At 38.3% G+C, this 20,484-nt stretch overlaps 1 protein-coding gene across 1 annotated transcript in view; it reads left to right on the top strand.

Moving 5' to 3' along the window:
* The window catches only part of PGGT-I (Prenyltransferase family protein), a 166,713-nt gene extending 148,662 nt beyond the window's left edge, over positions 1–18,051 (top strand). Inside the window, exons 9-11 of the mRNA XM_089798547.1 lie at positions 17,121–17,188; positions 17,269–17,356; positions 17,571–18,051. Coding sequence (XP_089654673.1) covers positions 17,121–17,188; positions 17,269–17,356; positions 17,571–17,741 — 327 coding nt within the window. The 3' untranslated portion in view covers positions 17,742–18,051. The remainder of the gene's footprint in view (positions 1–17,120; positions 17,189–17,268; positions 17,357–17,570) is intronic.
* The last annotated feature ends 2,433 nt before the right edge of the window (positions 18,052–20,484 follow it).

Consider the following 20,484-nt stretch of genomic DNA (forward strand, 5'->3'; position numbering starts at 1 on the left):
GACAAGGGAATCATCTGATCATTATGTGACGGTGACGGCAACGGCATCTTCTTGGCACGGTAGGATCCATTGACTACGTGAGGTACCTCTTACCCGTCCAACGTCCCCAACTTTACCACTCGATTGTCGCCGACCTCCTGGATCTGATATTATCCAACCCATCTTGCCTTAAACCTTTCCTATTTGCTTTCATTCCGATCATCGTACTTGAGTACTAACTGCCCCAGCTGAAACCTGTTGAGTTTTTCATGCCACGCGTTATGCCTATTCTGTGTCACCTCCGTCGCCCACTGTGCCTGCGGTCGTCGCACATCTAGCTTATTTCTTTGCTGTCGGTACCCTTCAAGTAATTTTATGGTACGATGCATTCTTTTCTTCCTGTGCGGTCCGTTCACCGTGTACCGAATGGTGGTATCTTTCTTTTTTCTGGGTTTGGACTGTATGTTCTTCCCCTCAGTTTTAGGTGTAACTGCCTTTCCTTTTTCCGTTGCTCTGTATTCCTTCAGACACTCATTTTCCTCTTTTTTCTCACCTTCGTCAACCCTTAGCATATTACAACTCGGAAACAATTCGTAGTCTTCTATCTGCCAATGGTAAAGGCCATTCACCGAGTCTAGGTCGTCATCATTTGATCCTCCTTCTAGTGTCAATACTCTTTCATCGTTCGGTTCCATTCTCCTCTTTCCTTCATCGTCATTTCTTTTGTCGTCACTGTCGCCTTCACCTTCTGAGTCTGACGATGCTGCCTCCTCACCTACCATTTCTATGTGCAGGTCAATTATGAATCTTTTGCCTCCGCACTCCATTGATAGGGTATTTCGTTTCCAATCATGTTTAACTTTTGCTTGCACCAACCAGGTCCGTCCGAGAATAGCATCATATCCTTTTCTTTTCAATGGAATGACCATAAAATCCAATAAAAATGGTTGCGTATCAATGGTTACTGGTTGCGCCTTTAAGGTTCCCAACGGTTTGATCCCGTGCTGGTCTGCCGTGAGCAATTGGAATGTAGGTGGCCACAACGTCGACTTTTCCAACTTCTTCCAAGTATCCTCCGGCAACACATTCACGCCAGACCCTCCATCAACAATTGTGTCTGTTAGAACGTTTCCCAAAATCCCCATCTCGACAACCGCCGGATGCCTTCCCGTTGTGACCGCCAGAAGCATTGGGTCTGTTGCCGTCGTGGGACTACTGTCCCTTCCTGCGTCCTCAGTTGCTTTCGGAAATGGTGTATGATTCAGAATGGCCGTCCGTAATTGGGGCATTGTGAGAAGGTCACTTATCTTGACCGGTATCTCCGTTTGTAAGATTTGTCGTACAACGTTTTGTTCTGCGAAGTTCCTTGTCAAGGTGCCAGTGATGTCCTTCAACTGAGATGTCCCTGCCAACGATGTCTTTGCAATTGTTGCCTGCGCTTCCCTCAATTTTCTCTTTTCCTCTGCTTGCCTCCGTGTAATTGCGAGAACCTCCTCTACATCTGTGCCGACAATGATCAAGTTTACTCCAGACTTTGGGCACTTGGCATCTTCATGGTCGCCGGGTTCGCACCATTTGCATAATAATTTTGGTGTGTTTGTTGCTGTACAATGCCGCGCAAAATGACCCCACAAATTACATGCTCGGCATTGAACGATCGACCGTCCGTTTGCATCATACTAGGTTCGACTTCGGCTCCCATTATTATTATTATTGTTCGCATTGTTTTTATTTTGCCCTCTGTTATTATTCCTGTACCCTCCAGATGTTTATTCGTATTTCCGCTACTGCCCGACGAGGAAGCCTCTTGTGTGAGAAGCACCTGCAGAGATCCTCTTGTCTTCATGTTAAAGGGGCACTCTTTTGTCGAATGGCCCATGATCTGAGAAATGTCACAGAATTGGTTCTTTGGACACGATCCTTTAGTATGACCGTCAGTCCACAGCTCACTGCCTCTTGGCTCCTTTTGCATGTTTTTAAACTCCATCATGCGGATCATGTCTTTCTGTAAAGCGCGGACCTTCTTGCTACTGCCTTCATCGTCGCTGCTATCTTCTCCGGTAGGCTCGTCGTCATCAGAATTAGATGAGCTAGTGTTCTTCTTCTTCTTTGTTTTCTGCTCACTTTCGAGGTCCAATGCTCTGTTATAAGCTTCCGTGTATGACGACGATGGCACAATTTTCATTTTCCTCTGCAACTTCGAGCGTAGGCCTTCCACGAACCATCTTTTCTGAAGTCCGTCTGTTGGCTTACTTTCCATTTTGTTTATCAAGTCTTTTAATTTCCTGGCTTAAACGCGAACGGTTTCGTTCTTCCCCTACTTAGTATTGAAGATCTCTGCTACAATTTCATTATCATCCCGTAACAGTTTAAATTCTACCAGAAACTCCTTTTTAATGTTATCCCAACTGTTTAGCTTTTGTGGATCTGTATCAGTGAACCAATCAATTGCTACGCCTCGTAGGGTGGCCGGAAATTGCCTCATCTAGTCGTCTTCATCAGTTATCCCATTTGCCTTCCAGATCGTTTCACATGTTTTGCAATGTTGAATGGGATCGGCCGTACCATCGCCATTGAACTTCGGTAGTTTCTCTTTTGGTCCCGCCATCACAATTGGTTTTTGTAAACAGGCGTTGCTCGGTCCTGCAACACTGGTGCTCTTCACTCCCACACCGGTAGTCTGCACTCCCACACCGACAGTTTGTACTCCCACACCGGCGAACCAGTCTCCCACACTAGCAGTCTGCATTCTCACACCGGCGGACTACACTCCCACATCGGCGGATTGCTCTCCCACATTGGCGGACTGCACTCCCACACCGGCGGACTGTTTTCCCACACCGTCAGACTCAACAACTGCGAACCTTGGTGAAGAAGGGTGTTTTGAAGTTGTCCCCTACGGAAGTATATCCCGGACGAAGAGTTCACTCCACGCTCTTGCTTTGTCGGCACTCCGAGCCGTGCGAGTTGATGCCCTTCTATCTGGATTCTCTTCCCTCGGCGAACACAAATTCAAAAACTCCTCCCGTGCTTCTTCCACCAATTCCACCCGCTGCTGAGTTTCCTCCAACAAATCTTTCGTGCTTCGGCTTCTGTCGGCACTCTTCTGAAATCTCCGTCAGCATTCATCTTGCTGTGCCAGAATTAAATTCTCTTGCGCAGTATGGATTCCATCTTTTCCCTTGACCTTATTCCGATCCTTGTTAAGCTGATTTGGCATTAATCTTCATTCCTCCCACCTTCCAGGTTCATAAGGCAATGGCGCCAAATGTTTACCGTACTGGTAAAGAAATCAACGCATACAAACAATGGAACAGAATAGCAAAATTATATTCGCATATGCCAGACATCCATTATACTTTATAAGATGAATGATAGAAGATGAATTACAATGATCCCAGACGGGATATAAATACTATCCACCGAACCTTTCTGAAGGAGTCCGTCGGCCACAAACATTATGGGGGCAAGGTTGCCAAATCTTCAAGCAGGGGTTCCGAAATTGCACTTCTAGAATGAACTGCAGTCGGCTGACAATTGTTATATGATAGACTCTAAGTTGCCGATTCGGGTTCAAGGACAGATTTGAGTTCAAGGTTCGGGTTCGTGGGTTCGGGCAAAAACCTTTTTTCCCATTTGGGTTTGTGGGTGGGTTTGTGAGTATATATATGCATTATACATACAAAAAAAAATAGAAACTCAGATGTCCTCTTGGGTTCATCGTGGGTCCTTCCGAGTTTTTTGCAAGTCCTAGATTCACCACAGGTTCGTCATGGGTCCAAATAAGGACCTTGCCCAGACCCGTAGCAAACCTGGGCGCAAACCCAAACTCGAATCCAGGTAATAGGGTCCAAACCTGATAACTAAGGATAGACTACATTTGGTTGCCATCTCGGAGTGTGTTGGAGATCAAATAACATATATCCTTCTATTCTATGACATTTTCTCTTGGTAGGCATCATGGACATGATGTCAATGCACTTACTAAGATAATATAAGTATGATGAATATCATATGATTGATATTCCTTGTTGAATCATACTTTGGATGATATTGAAAGATAACATCTATTTTGATGGATATATGTTGATATCCTTAAATTTGTCATTCTAAGACTATCATATTGATATGATATCTCTATAAATGCTTGAGAGCATAACGTGTTCTATAACAATCCTCCCTAGTTAAGAGGGAGTTAATGTTGTAGCTTCAGTCGGATTGAATTGACCTAAAGATAATCCTTTTATGGTTATTGGTTAATCGTTAATTAGACAAACTTTCATATATATATATATATTATATATTATATATAGATATGTTTATATTATTGTTAATATTGTCTCATTGGTTATTAACTTATAAATTACCATAGAGACATGTCTCATCTTTACTCATATTCATATACATTCAAATCTGCATTTGGAACATAGAAATTAATGGTAGTGCTATTACATTTGCAAAGATCCTTTCTTCAACATTTCTAATGCACAACTTGGTTCAAGTCTTGAAATTGTTCAATCAAAATAGCAACTTCTTGCCCTTCAATACATACAACAATTATTAGATACATTGCATGCATCTCATATTTTTTTGTTGAAAAAATATTGTGATTCAACTAAATCATCACACAAGACAATGAGTTATTTGAGCACGTCATGCATTACCCTTATTGTTGTTAGCAAGTGTATTCGCAAATGAAAAGGTAATACCAAAGTTGCAAAACTATGCGAGTATTTGTAATCTAGAATTGTTAGTGAGTAATTCACCAAAAACTAGTCACCGGATGTTTATAAAACATATGGTTAATGTTGCATTTGAATTTTAATTTTGTCAAACATTCCACAAAATCGATATAGAATCTTTGTTTTCCACCAATTATTCTAAAATGTGATCAAGACTTTTTCAGACATGATTTAGGATGTAACGCAACACCCACTAGGATGAAGGGTCTGAAAACAGACTATCCCACCAAGCTGCTAGACAATCTTTGAGGAAGCACAACACAACCAAAGATTTGACAGGAAATCAACTTCTTTATTCATAAACAATTAATTAAATGCAATGTGCCAAGCTATAAGGCCTTCTCAGTTATGGCCAAATACATAAGCAATTATAGTAATAGTTTTGCAAGATCTCACAAGACCCAAAGAAACCCTAGCTAGCCTAGATCTATAACACCATAGCAATCTAGTAGAAACCCCAAGAAAGATCTAAACTTGTGCTTGCAAGCCACCAAGCAACCTTCTTGTTTTCCAAGCCACACTTTGCTACTAGCTCTGCTATATCTCTCTTCTCCCAACTATTCCTTTCTAGCTGACTCACTTTGAATCTCTTCTCCTCCCCCTCTTCTACAACACTATCCCAAACCCTTCTCTTATATTTGCATGGCCACAAGTCAGTTTGTTACAAATAGAAACCTCTCGAACTCAAGACAAATACAAAATGCCATAAGTCGGCTTACGACAATCATTAAATACACCCAAGAGAAAGAACCACAACCTAAATAGGTGCTCACACATCCCATGATCAATCCACATCATGATCAAATATAACACACATTAGATGCACCAATCGGCTGGTCAAACAACTAAGAACACCTAGTCGGTGAACCAAATCACCGAGCAGCAACAACAACCAAGCACACCGAATATACATCAAACATACCGAGAAAATCGTCCATTGAGCTCTACGTTCACCAAGCATGAGTTCTACAGAGCAAAACACTTACGGAGCACCAACAAAATCACCGAGCCCATTTAATCACCAAGCTTATCAGTGAAGCATCATCTTTCAATTGAGAACTACCATTAAGTGACCAAGCATCACCAACTCCAAGATCAAAAGCCACTCCAACATACATGATTGCCAACTACCCAACATGCTCCTGCATCAAACACCCCAGGTGCAAAAAGATGTCCTCAGTAGTTGAACGAACATCTTTTGGGATTCAACACATAAACCTTGAACTGATTCTTCACATACATGTCTTCCAAGTCCTCAACTTGTACACTCTTGCCTTTGTTACACTCATGCAAATCCTTTCTTGCAACTGTCAACTTCACATCTTTCTTTGGTGTACTTGAGAAATTAAAAACCTCCATCTTATCCTTTAGCTTAGTTTGTGCCAACTTCACTTTGAGCGGATCTCCAATATCCTCTAACTCAGTAGTCTTCCAATTCACCAATCCAATCAATCAAGTCCTCAGGATTTAAAGTACTTGAGAAATTAAAAACCTCCATCTTATGCTTCAGTTTCAACTCAGCTCTTGATCTATCCAACCGACCAGTTCGGCCTTCCACAGATCTCTCCATCTGATAGGCTCTATCACCAATAGATCCAGTAGCCTCAAAATCTTCAACAACTTCTTCATAACCATCTTCCATACCCATGTTCCTCGGTACAATAGCTATAGCCCTCATGATCTCAACGACTATATCATTCTCCGTCAACTCCATCTTAGATCTGAAATCTTATCTAACCTTCTCTGAAATCTTAGTCTCCACCGCATCACAAAGATTTGCAATCACCCTAGGGTCCAATCTTCTCTGAGGTATCTTCCAAGATCTTCAAAAACCCTTTGTGAGAAATCCTACCTGAGTTGTCTGCAAGTTAGATCGCAACCTACCACCTCGCATGAACAAGGGTTTCACAAGTCGAGGAACAAGGATCTGCAATAAGAATCAGACAGAGTCCACGCTCTGACAATCACTAACCAGATCAAACCTTTGCTCTAATACCACCTAATGCAACACCTACTAGGATGGAAGCTCTGAAAACAGACTATTCAGCCAAGCTGCTAAACAATTTCAGCGGAAGCACAACACAACACAAGATTTGATAGGAAATCAACTTCTTTCTTCATAAACAACTGATTACATGCAATTTGTCTGGCAACACAACACCAGATTTGACAAGAAATCAACTTCTTTATTCATAAACAATTGATTACATGCAACGTGTCGGGCTGTATGGCTTTCCCAATTACGGCCAAATATAGAAGCAATTACAATAACAGTTTTGCAAGATCTCACAAGACCCAAAAAAACCTTAGCTAGCCCAAATCTATAACACCACATCAATCGAGAAGGCACCCCAATAAAGATCTAAACTTGTGCTCACAAGCCACCAAACAGCGTTCTTGTTTTCCAAGTCACACTTTGCTACTTGCTCTACTATATCTCGATTCTCTTAGCTATTCCTTTCTAGCTGACTCACTTTGACACTCTTCTCCTCCCCCTTTTCTACAACACTACCCCAAACCCTTCTTTTATATTTGCACGGCAATAAGTCAACCTATTACAAATAGAAACCTCTTGAACTCAAGACAAATACAAAGTGTCATAAATTGGCTTACAACAATCATTAAATACACCTAGGAGAAAGAACCAAGACCAAAATTGGTCCTCACATCCTACGATTCATCCACGTCATGATTAAATGCAACACACATTAAATGCACCAGTTAGCGGGTCAAACAACTAAGAATACCCAATCGGTGAACCAAACCACTAAGCAACAGCAACAACTGAGCATGCCGAGTATACACCAAGCATATCGAGCAAATCATTCACCTAGCTCCACGTTCATCGAGCACGAGTTCCACCAAGCAAGAGTTCTGCCAAGCAGAACACTAACTAAGCACAAACAAGATCACCGAGCCCATTTAGTCACCGAGCTCATCAGTGAAGCCTCATCTTTCAACTGAGAACTACCTCTAAGTGATCGAGGATCACCAACTCCATGATCAAAAGCCACTCCAACCTACAGGATAGCCAACTACCCCAGGATGCTCCTACATCGAGATGACTGGTGACATACAACATGAGATTTGAAGTGTGATAAACAAAGGATGTTTTGAGCCTCTTACCTGCTCAGACCTTGTTAAGGTGAAGTTTATTCTGATAAATAGTGATCATTACATTTCTTTGTGGGGGTGAACAACAATATTTTTCATGTGGCATTTTTTTTTGATTCTTTGCATTTGATGGTGGACATTTGTTGGAAACTTATTAGGATGAAAAAAAAATTCCCGTTGGACGAATTAACATCAATATCTCTCATATGACATTTACTAGGTGTTTAGGATAGACGCTTATCATTAAGAATGGCATATCATTGACAAACTATACCTTTCAAGTCTTTTTTTTCTGAGAAATATTGCTGTTTATCTTTTAAACAAAATTGTATTATCTTGAACCTGGGAAAGTTTCTTTGTGGTGGATTCCTGTTCCACTCAATTAGTGTATTATCTTTTTCAATTTTTAGGTTGCATGGGAAAATATTACTGTGGTGAAGTACTATTCTATGCAACCTACCAACTGAAAAAGATAATAGGAATCCACCACAATAAAACTCATCAGTACCAAGCAGTGGCACGGAAAAGTGATTCTTGATTACATCTCAAATAACAAATTCCATTTAATTTTAATGAAAAATGGGAATAGAACTTAGAAGCTAATCACCAACTTTTTTTCTCACCACCAGATCCAAATTCCATTGGAGGCAAGGAACGTTGAATAAGAATCAAACATGTTACATGCAAGGTTGCACGGGGATGGGAGTACGTGGGTACTTAGGGTACCGACACGGGTACGGGTACAACTGTTTTTCAAAATAGGGGATGGGGATACTTGAGCACATCAATTTATGTTTTTAGTATAATTTATTACTTCATAGAAAAGCTGAAATTATGAGTGATGACAATGGTTTTTCAAAAGAAGAACAGTGATAAAGTTTGCAAATGTAAAATGTAATGTATTATGTTCAGTTTCAGATTTGCAATATGTTTGTTATAATAACATATGATAAAATGTTTAGACGCATAACAGAGTTTCAAATGGATTACATATTGAATTAAGCTTGATAAACAACAAGCTGATATGCAAACAGAAACTGAAACAAAATCACAAGTCTTATTTAAGGTCCTTAGCTATGATTATCTCTACTGAGTACCCCGTACATGGGCTATGGGTACCCGGTACTTGGGTACATGGGTACATGACAATGAAAGTTGAAAACTTGAAACTGCAGAGAGAAATTAGACATGACAATGAAAGAATAAGGAAATATTTTGTGCAGAAACTTCTATTTTTAAGTTTTGATTGTACTACTGCTAACTAGAAGTGTCACTTATTTCTTCCCGATGTCTACCTTTTGCTAGGTTTTTTTTTTTCTTCCAAATTTTTTCAATCATTGTTAGAAACATGAGACACCAGGTGCAATGTGAGGAGAGGTTATTTGTAGGATCCCTTGACAAAATGTTACACCATGTATGCTAGATGGTGCAAATATGTGAAGGTGAAAGATATGATTTGTAAAATTCCTTAAAGCATATAGTAGAAAAAAAGAAAACAAGGTAATGGCAATCTCAAACGTAGTTTTCAGTTCTACAGGATAATAGGGAGATATGTGAGACTCTTCTTCCAATGTGCCACAAATACAAGGATCGTGAAGTGTGGGCAGCCATAGTTCTAGCATTTTTGTTCCGTTTAATACTTCTAGTGTGAAACCTTCATTAGAAGGTATTGCATGAAATATTAAATTTTAGTATGAGGCAAAGTTGGCATGTGTAAGATTTTGGTAACACGAATATTTTGTTCAATGATTCTTGAAGCCTTTTTTGGCTACAACTGATCAGTGAATTGATTGTGATAGGTGAGGGTTTCAAGGCCCCAAGCCATCATGAGTTGAGTGGGACAATTATAGGATGCGATTGAAAATGCACACCTCTTTGTAGAACAAAAGAGAGTAGAAAATGAAAGGCTGTATCATTTTATTTAATGGGTAAATGAATAGCAAAAATAAGGCACTCATTAACTTGTTAGTGGCTTTAGGGAGATAGATAGAATTTTTAAGATCAATCAGTGCCTCCAGTGAAATAAAAAATGAAGACCTTTTGCAACTTGTTTGATGAGATGGTGATGGAGGCAAGAGTGGAAAATGTCGTTCAAATAGTGACTGACAATGCAATTGCATGTGTGGTATCTCATAGACTTCTAGAGGCAAGGCACCCAACATTTTTTGGAGTCCTTGTGTTCCTCATTGTTTTTACTTTTTACGTACTCCTTGAGGACATAAGGGGCCCATTTGGTTGCAGAAATTGGACAGAATTGGCATTTGTAATCCTGAAAATTTTCTAATCCAATGTATGGGTGTGTAAAATCGGAATTGGAATTCAGAAAAATTAGAATTTGGTATCCCCATTTACCCCCAAAACTGGAATTTGATCTTCCATCTAAACAGGTGGAATTGATCAAATCACCATTCTAACTGCAACTTGGTTTGCCGCTCATGCTGCTCTGCAAGCACAAATGCCTTCTTTGCTTTCTTTCTTCAGGTGGAAAATAAACAATTTGGATCTGAATTCGACAGACACGAGTTTGGTGAGAGTGGGAATTAGCAACATAGGTGGCGTCAAGAAAACCACCTAGGACAAGGCCGTTTGCAATGAAATCCATCGCATGTTTGATGCGTCTTGCTTTCTCTTCGACATTTGTGCTACCACACAAAAGAACACTGCACTCATAGACTTGCAGAGAAGAATTGTAAGGAGATTAGTAAATAATGGAGGAGAAGTATCAAGTGTTGATGAAGGAAGATTCCTGATGGGAGATCAACTGTGAGGGTTTCGGGTTCCTGTGATTTTAGATGATGTGAATGATAGAGAGAAGTTGTTTTCTTTGTATGGAAATGGAGATTGGTCTAAACAAAGTAGCAGAGTCATCATTACTTCTCGAGACTTGCACACACTTTATCTTGCCAAGGTCAATTTAGTTCTTAAAATGACTAGATTAGGGGAGGTTGAAGCTCTCAAATTGTTCAACTAGCATGTTTTCTGTAGACCCCTGGTCTTTTTATTTTTTCCTGGGTGTTTGAGGAGCTCTATTTGCATTTATAGTTAGGAAAGCAGTCAGATTAATAAAAGTTCAAATTTCAATTTCAACTTGAATCCCAATTTTAGTTTTGTAGAACCAAACGGAATTGGGAATAGAAAATTTGGAATATCAAATTCCAGCAGGCAAACAGGCCCTAAGGAAATTAAGCTAGGTGAAGAATGTGGTTAAGATGTTTGAACTTGGAGATGTTACAAATTACATCTACAACCACACATGGGTCCTAAATCTTATGAGAGAACATTGATGGTAAGGATCAAGTGTGATCAGGATGCACACACTAATTTTCTCACCTTGTAGAGTATATTAGTTACATGTTCAACCATAAAGAATTGTTTGCGAGTGAAAGGTGGTTGGAGAGTCCTTATTGTAGGAGGCATAAAGAAGAGAAGGTCACAAAGACCATTTTTAATGATAAATTTGCCAAAGTCATGGAGGAGATCATCGATGTAAGTTTCAAACTTCAAGTTCATTTTTTATAATTCTATTGTTACAATTTGCTGATTTTTCAAAAAACAAATTTGGTGTCATAACTATTGGTTAGCTTTTAGCTTTTAAAATCGTAGTGGATATCTCCGAGAGCTTATAGATAAAGTAAAAGTGGTGATTCAAAATAGTATGGATTGAACAAGACCAAAAATGAACACACGAAGCATAATTGGCTAGAGGTGGAAGTGACAAATCCAACATATTTTGTCGCCTACTGTTTGAACCCCAAGTTTTATTTCTTGCCTATTTTCAAACTAAATGCAATGGTTTTTTGGGGCCTCAACTCATGATTAAGCTAAGTTTCCAATTCGGGTTTAGGGATGGATTCATGTTCGAGATTCCGATTTGAGGATTCATGAATTTCTTTTTCCCCATTATGATTTGTCAAGATTTGTGTGTGTGTGTGTGTGTGTATTTATATGCACTATATATTAAAAAAATAAGAGATACATAATTGTAAAACTAAATCATTTCATAGTATAAATCTATGATGCTTGATCATTGATCAATGCCAAATGTCAAAGATAAACATAATCATTATGATTCAAAAAAGACCATCACATCGAATTATTGAATTACAAAATAAAAATTCAAAATTGATTTTTCCAAGTTTTGGGCCCAAATCTTATGTTTTTCCCCATGGGTCTGTGTGGATTTTTAGGGATCCATGTTGGATTTCCCTAGGTCAATTCTCAACCGGTCTAGGCTGCATATGCGCAGGGTCCGGACTTGACCTTGTGGGTTTGCCTGAATTCACAGTTTGCAAAATTTGACAGACCCAGAAGATCAAATTTGGTACGTGGACCTGAGATGTATTGGTTCACAAATCCAAACCCGATCTGGACCTGAATTCAGTTCACGGGTCACACACAAATCCGGTAATGTAGTATTAAGAGATGGATGTTGATGACAACCTTTGACACCTCATACTTGATGAGATACATAGTTATAAGATGGTCGAATGGATTTTTTTTTCCAAATTTGTGCGTGGAAGAGCACTTTTCTTTCAAGTAAATATAAAATGTCTTCCTTTTAGTTTTCGACATATTTTAATTTTATTATAATCCTTTTAAAGTTATGACTATTATAACCCTTGTGAATTTCTAGTGGGATGATTATTATGCCACAACATCTAACTATCAAAAGCTTGTCAATCATTTTTCGTCCCAATCATGTAGTGCTTCTAGTTCTAGGAGCATAAATCGTATGGGAAATAAATCAGGAAACTGGAGTAGTGTTTTTGAAAAAAATGGATGTAGAAAAATGTAGAAAAAAATTGAAGAGAGAGAATTAAAAACTACTTTTATTTTACAAAGGGCATTTCCATAGCTTAGATATATAGAGAGCAAATAGAATATAGAGTTCAACACATTAATTCAAGAAAATAGATTTTCATTGTTTATATTCTTATCGCTGATTATATTGCACAAAACATACCACAATAACATAGAAAATAACCTGATGGAGGCATATGTCAAAATGTCAATTACAATGTAGTTTGTGACTTTCTAAAGTCAACCTATAAACTAAGTACAAAGTTCTAAAAATTCAAATGTAGCCAATGACATGCTAAGGGGCACAAGGCCCTAATGACACTTTTACTCGGAAAGTGTCAGCCCTAACTCCTGCAACAATGAGTCAGAACGTTAGCTTCTTCCATGACTTCAAAATCATCAAGCTCAATAACATAATCATCAACTTCATCAACAGGCACTATAATCTACTCTTAAGTATAGATCAATCTCGTCAAGGTTAATTGGAGAGTCTTCCACAATTGTTAATGTTCTTGTTCGCGTAGAAACTAGTCTTTTCTTACAAGCGAAAAACACAACAAATACAACTTCAATTGAGTGCAAGTTATTAAGACTCCTGCCTTGAGCTTTCTTTAGCTTCAAGTGGAAGTTGTGGTGAACAAACACTTAGTCATGCATCTGTTTTTGTGTTAGACGGTTGTGTTTCTTGAATTGCATGTATTAAAAAACACTCCAATTATGCTCACAAGTGACAGAGCTGCATGGTCAAATTGCATATTGTCATCCACCCAAGATGATTACATTCGTAATCGGAAAAATTCCACCATTCAGCTGAAAAACACATTATGGGGAGATGGTGTCATGTAAGAATATCTTCAAATCTTAACAAATTATGCTGATCATGACAGCAAAATAACAAGATAAGTTTATAGACTACCTTCCCAGGCAGCCCTAAATGAGAGAAAACACCTTGCTTGCTTTTATACATTTGCAACTCTGATATAGCTTCTTTCATTTGGCCTTTGCTTGGAATAAATTTTTCCATGCACTTGAACAAGCTTTGTGTGATCTCAGCTTCAATCTCTCTGAATTTCATTTTGCAGAACAATGATGAACTGAGAAAATTATCCTACAGCATGGAGAAAAGAGTGCATCTGTCCATCCCATCTCTTATCAATTATGTCCAATAACTGCATATTCCTCATCCTGTCATCAAAACAACACCATGGATTATAAGTAAGCTAGGTGAAAAATGTGCTTAAGATGCAAGAGATATCACAAACTACATCTACAACCACAGATGCATCCTAATTCTAATGAGATATTACATTGATGGTAAAGATCTCATGTAATCTGGATGCGCATACTTTCTTACTAATTTTCTCGCCTTGCTGAGTATACTAGTTACAATGTCCAACTTTAAAGCATTGTTTGGGAGTGAAAGATGGTTGGAGAGTCCTTATTGTACGAAGGTTAAAGAAGAGAAGGTTGTGAAGACCCTTTCTGATGATAGATTTGCCAAAGTCGTGGAGGAAATCATCAATGTAAGTTTTCAAACTTCAAGCTCTATTTTTTTTCAAACTCTATTGTTACAATTTGCTGATTTTGAAATTTTATTTTTGACGTGTCAGAACTGTTGGTTAGGTTTTAAACATTGGTGGATGGGGATCAAATTCCCATGGGATATCTATAATAGCTTATAAATAAGGTCAAAGTGGTGATTCAACATTAGTATGAATTGAACTATACCAAAAATGAACATATATGGCGCATAACTGATTAGAGGTGGAAGTAACAATTCCAACATAAGTTTTATTCCTTGTCTGTTTTAGAAGTAGATGCAAATATTTTTCTACTCATGTATTAAGAGATGGATGATGATGACTACCTTTGAGACCTCATACTTGATGAGATACATAGTTATAAGATGGTCGAAGGAACATAATTTTTACAAATTTACGCATGAGAGCCATTCTGTAGTCAAGTGAATAAAAAATGTTGTCATTTTCATTTACTATATATTTTAATGTTATTATAACTTAAGTAAATTTTAATGTTATTATAACTTTTTTAAGTTATAGATGACAATTATCGCCTTGGCCCTATCTATGACCTTATACAACTATCCCATTGGGGATTTATCCCCATTCACTAGTCTCAAGACTTTTACTAAAGGCTCTAAAGATAGTACTATTTGTTCAACTGCCTTCCAAAAATTGATAGAATACACGTGCTTTGCCGCTCTCATGTTTTCAGTTTGATTTGAGAAGCCTGACTCCATCTAGTCATCTGAAACAAACATGCGTCTCAACTTTATTTTATGTTGAACTAGAGTCTGTAGTGCAAGGAAGTATGTTCGAAACCTTGTCACCCTGGTCGAACTAGCTCCTTGCTCCTTGTGAAATGGTGTATCATTAGAAGGAATAGCAGTTATCTAGAGGAGGGCATAGTACAATGGAATAATGATTATCTTTGTTGTGCATTTCTTGGTTCTTGTGGCTAGTCTGTTGTGCATTGCTGCTTGTTCCGTCTTTTTCAAGAGATCGTTTGATGATCCCACTATTTGCTGGGTTGCTGCTCTTTTGTTGGCAGTCCCTTAGGCCTCTTGTTGGATATTAATAAATTTATCTCATCTTATCCAAACAAGGCAGTAGTAACTATTTACCAAAGTGTGTGTTTAGTGTCAAAGACAATAAAAAAATTAATTTAGAAGAGGTTTGTTTTATGAAAGGATGCCATGGGAAGACTCTCTAATTCCAAGATGTAAATATATCTATGTCAGCAAGAAGAAGGGGGAATAGAAATAGCATTTCCATTAAATAAGAAATAGATAGAGTGAGGAGTGGAAAAAGGAAATAAAAAATCAATCTGCAACAGCAGAAGAAATGAATATATATACTCAACAATATCATCGACAGGAGCAGAGAAAGGGATGGACTACAGCAGGGAGCTATATATATATAATCAGAAAAGTTAATCAAATCATTTACAGAAGCAAAGATAGACTCAGCAACAGTAGGGATAAATTAGCAGAGGAAACATTGATAACCATCACTGTGATATTACAGGGAAACACACCACCTCTTGGCAAATCAGTGGCTAATATTATTTAGTTTGATAATCAGATACAGACTGAACATTGCTTATAATTCAAGACTTGATCAGACACAGCGACACTATCTCTATAAGAAACAATCAAAGACGTTGCAGGCACATAAGTTATTAATCAGATATAACAGTCATTATCATACTTCCAAGCATATAACTACATATTAAGAACAACAAGAGACCACAGTAAGGTGATATCAATATGTTGCACATTTCAGATTAGATAAAACAAGCCAATTGGTAGAAGCAATACCTGTCGATTGCACAAGCATAATCAGAAATTGCCTCTTTACTTTACCTGTTTATACTTGTAGCATATTTGATAAATTGAAATATTAGACATTATTATAAGCCCATATAAATTTTGCGTAAGTTTATATATTTATATCAGAAATAGCATTTAATATTTGGGTGAAACAGCTTTACTTGCTTTTCATTTTAACTATTTGATAAAGGAAGAGGACAGATTAACGTAATCGTCCCTATTTTCTTAGTCCACTAGGGACGTTACAGGTGATAGCATCTAGTTATTCACTCTGTTGAGGTGGAATGGCAAGCACAAGGACACGTGAACATAACTTGCACATTTGCTGCAAGAGTTGCATGTTTTTTGATTTTCACAGAAGCGAACTACGAATCTAATACTAGACCTCTACTAATAGCTGTAGATAAGGCACTGCTCTAGTGTTTTGACTTAGTCACCAAACAGATTAGATAATATGCAATTTAATAAATTGTTATGCCATTCTTAGGAGGTTGTACCTATATTGCAACTGATAGGTTATTTAGCTCATTAAACCTTTCATTTTAGCCATTTGTCTGATTAGAAATATACAGGCATTATTGTAAAATAGATATTCACATAACCTATGAATTAAATCGTATATTGTTTCCCAAGGAGTTATTAGTTGACTTGCTCCTCAGTGATATTTACGTATTAAGGAAATAGTAAAATCATTAACAAGATGATTATATTACTGCAAAATGAGACAGGTAGGAAAGCATCTGAAATTGACATCGTAGATACAACCAGACGTCAATCATATCAGATAACTGCAGCTTTTACAAAAAAAATCTTGAACAATATAAATTGTATGATATTAATCTATCCTTAGGAGAGTTTTGTTTGTGGTATGTGGGTCAAGTCTTGCATTTTAACTAAATTAAAGGTTCATCTACTGTAGAAGTCTTTTTTTTTGTTGCAATAAATAAAGATTTGCATTACAGAAGTGAATTTCGTAAGGTTCTTTTTTGACTGTATTTGTCGGTATTTGATTGCCACTCCCAGAAAGAACTTTTTTAACTTTTCAATGCATATATTCTTTTCTGTTTTAACATCTTGAATAGCTTGTATCATTTTGCTATTCCTCTAAGGAAGCATTCCTGTTTCCTATGCAGAAATTAACATTGGATGGAGGCTTTCAAGGTAGATCCAATAAAGCCAGTGACACATGTTACTCATTCTGGTAGTTAACATGCACAGATCTTTTTTATTTTAACGAAGTACGCTGGAAATTGCCATAAAAATAGTAAATGCATGATGCAGGGTGGGTGGCTCATTGAAACTCTTAGGGGCCCATGATTTTTATGACCGAGAAGCTATGCGCTGCTTTCTTTTTACGTGCCAGTCACAGGTTTGATTCTCTATTTTTCCAGGAATGTTAAATTGGCCCTCTAGTCTTTTTTCTGTCAACGTTCTTTATTTTTATAGAAGCGGATGTAGGCATAGAAGTGGATGTAGGCCCAAGTCCTTATTCCCTGTTTCTATGAAAGCCTTAATTTAATTAGCATACGTGATATTGTTTTTTAATATTCTGTTGTTTTGAAGTAATTGTGCACTATTTGCAGTATGGTGGCTTCAGTAAATGGCCTGGCATGTTTCCAGATCTCTATCATAGTTACTATGGACTCTGTGGCTTCAGTTTACTGGAAGAACCTGGACTGGCTCCTCTTTGCTATGAATTGGGTATTACACAGAATGCTGCCTTCCATTCTCAGATTACAGAAGGCATCTGCTAATGAATCTAGAATCTTGGTAATATGAACAGTTTGATTAATGTCACCTTATTGGCATTGGTTCGTATATAAATCATTTCACAGTTGGAAATAAGGTGATATAATCAAACTTGTCTTGGCTTTAGGCTTGAGCTGAAACTTTTCCTTTATGGTCTTGGTTTTAGGTTTGAGCTGAAACTTGTAACTTAAATTCCTTTTAGATACTGGCATTGGTTCATAAAAACAAATCCTGAAGATGATGTATGCCTTTACATGGTCATGTTGGTTAAATATGATAAATTGTCTTGGAATAATAAATGGAACTTGTTAAACATGTGTAGAGTAGAACAAAGATATTTAATTAAGTTGATGACAAATTTATCCTTTAGATATCAATACTTGGGAGAATTTAATTAGTCATATCTCAAGTATGACTGAAACAAGAGTGAATTCTTGAAGTGAATTATTTAGCTGGTGCTCACAATTTTAAAATGAACTTTTTGTGACTGGAATTGGTGGTTAGTACTCTCTTGTGCGAGTTTTCAGTTACTGGTTAGCACTCTTTCTGTTAGTTGAGGTTTTAATGAAATGTTTGGAGAGCAAGCTTTGGAATCAAGAGAATTCTTTTTCACTACCAGACATTTTTCTTTCAAAACTGCTTCAAACTGATTGATCAGGTTTGTATATCTAATCACATGTTTGTTTTACATGTTAAAATTGCATGCATCTAAAAACAATTGCACTTAGGCCTGAAAATGCATTTTGTAGATTATGAAGATATTGGCAGTTCATTTCTCAGTGCATATTGAGAATTGAATACAAGCATGTGCGCTGCATCAATATTTTCTACTTAGTTGAAAAGGATTTCCTATATAATTTAATTGGGACATCCACTTTCTCAAAACTAAAATATGTTTAATAGATACAAAATTTTGCTCTTGTGTAATGCTGCAGCTTAAGAAACTATGGCTAGAATAACATATTCCACCAGAAGCAATCGCCAATGTGGCAAAATTAACCAAATGAGACTTGAACCTGTGTTTTGTAATGTCCCCGACAAAAATAAATGTATTTAATTAATCTGTATAATTTACCTCGGACCCATATTTTTTTTTTTGTCTTAGTAGATTGTGTCGCCGTCGGCTATCTTTGTACACCCTCCGAATATTTCCCGACAGGTATTTAAGCACGGCTATAGGTTGTCTGTAAGTATGCTTTTGGATATCATTTTCTCTGTACTACAGATTCCTGTTGGAGTTCGGCATTGTTCGCCATTTCGGAAGTGAAAGACCTTCCCTATTTGGCTTGCACTATTTCGGTGGGATTCAACCCTCACCCTATTCCGTCGGTGTTCATCTGGTTTATACTCGGCAATTTGGAGTGCTCTCATTATTTAATTCTCAACTGGTGAATATCTCTCCATGCTTGTACGGGTATTATTTGGTGTTCCTATGTTTGTCATTGAATTAATAATATTTAGTAATTGGGGTGTTCATCATTGTGATCAATCTCTGTGTAATTCCCTGCTGCATCCAATCTATCTTAACTAACTTTACGGTGCCCCTATTCCACATTAGTTGCACGTACGGCCTTGTCATATTGCTCTCCGTACATCCCTCCATAGACACATTGTATGGGACCCCCACCTTGTCACCGTACGGACTCCATCCCCGTACTGCCCACAAACCACCATACTACTCTAAACTGCCCGTACGGTTCCATCTAGACCAACAGATCATTCCCATATGGACTTCTCTCTCATCCATACGGACTTCTCTCGTTCCTATACGGTCTTCCCTCATCCCGTACGGACTTCCCTACCGTACGTCTGTGTCTCCCTTTTACTGTATGGCATCTTGAAGTTACTGTACGGCTACTAATTCAGCCCATACAGCCGTCAATTGCCTCCGTACATCATTCACTTGGTTTCTGTATGCGAATTTCACAACCTCCGTACGCTCTCCTCCTGTGCATACCGTACGGCTTGCATAGTCAGGCAAATTGCTAGGTCTGGAAGGAGCATGGGAACACTACAGTTGCGTGGGAACATTACAGTGGTATTAGAGCCTTTGATCCTGCCGGCTTGTGGATAGTGAATGAGAGTTTATAGCTAAAAGAGAAGGACACATTTCGTTGATCGAATGGCTGAAGAACGGGAACGGGATTCGACAAGTGTCGAACTCGTTGCACTTCTGAGGGATCTTGCGTGGAACCAGGCACAGATCACTGATACGCAGCAGCTCATGGAAGAAACTCTCAAGAAGTTGGCGGAAAACAAAACATCTGGAGAACAGAATGGGCACAACGTGGACTTGGTGGCAGGCAGATCACACCCTCACTTAGCGTGCTCTCGACCGTCCATGCCGACTTTCCCACTACAGATAGAGACACATCACGGAGAAAAACTTCCAACCTTTGAAGAGATAAGGGAAGACTGGAGGAATGCAAATCTTGAAGAGGACATTTCCTACAAGGATTACACATATCTAAGAATGAGATACGTAGGAGGCGGAAACAAAGGAGGATACTTTAACGATGATCTGAGGAGAAAATTGAGTAAAGTGAACCTGTCTCCATTTGATGGTTCAGGCTCCATTTTAGCACAGGCGTGGGTGATGAAAGTCGACACCTACTTTCAACTAAATCCTATGCCTGAAGAAGCGATCAAATTTGCCACGTTGCACTTGGAGGGCGTCGCACATGAATGGTGGCACCATGGCACTATCACACTTGGGTATGATCAAATAAAGACTTATGCAGAGTTCAC

This window comes from Cupressus sempervirens, chromosome 8 (assembly GCF_028749045.1).
Source record: "Cupressus sempervirens isolate cs-2001-9-10 chromosome 8, ASM2874904v1, whole genome shotgun sequence".
Classification (NCBI taxonomy): Eukaryota; Viridiplantae; Streptophyta; class Pinopsida; order Cupressales; family Cupressaceae; genus Cupressus; species Cupressus sempervirens.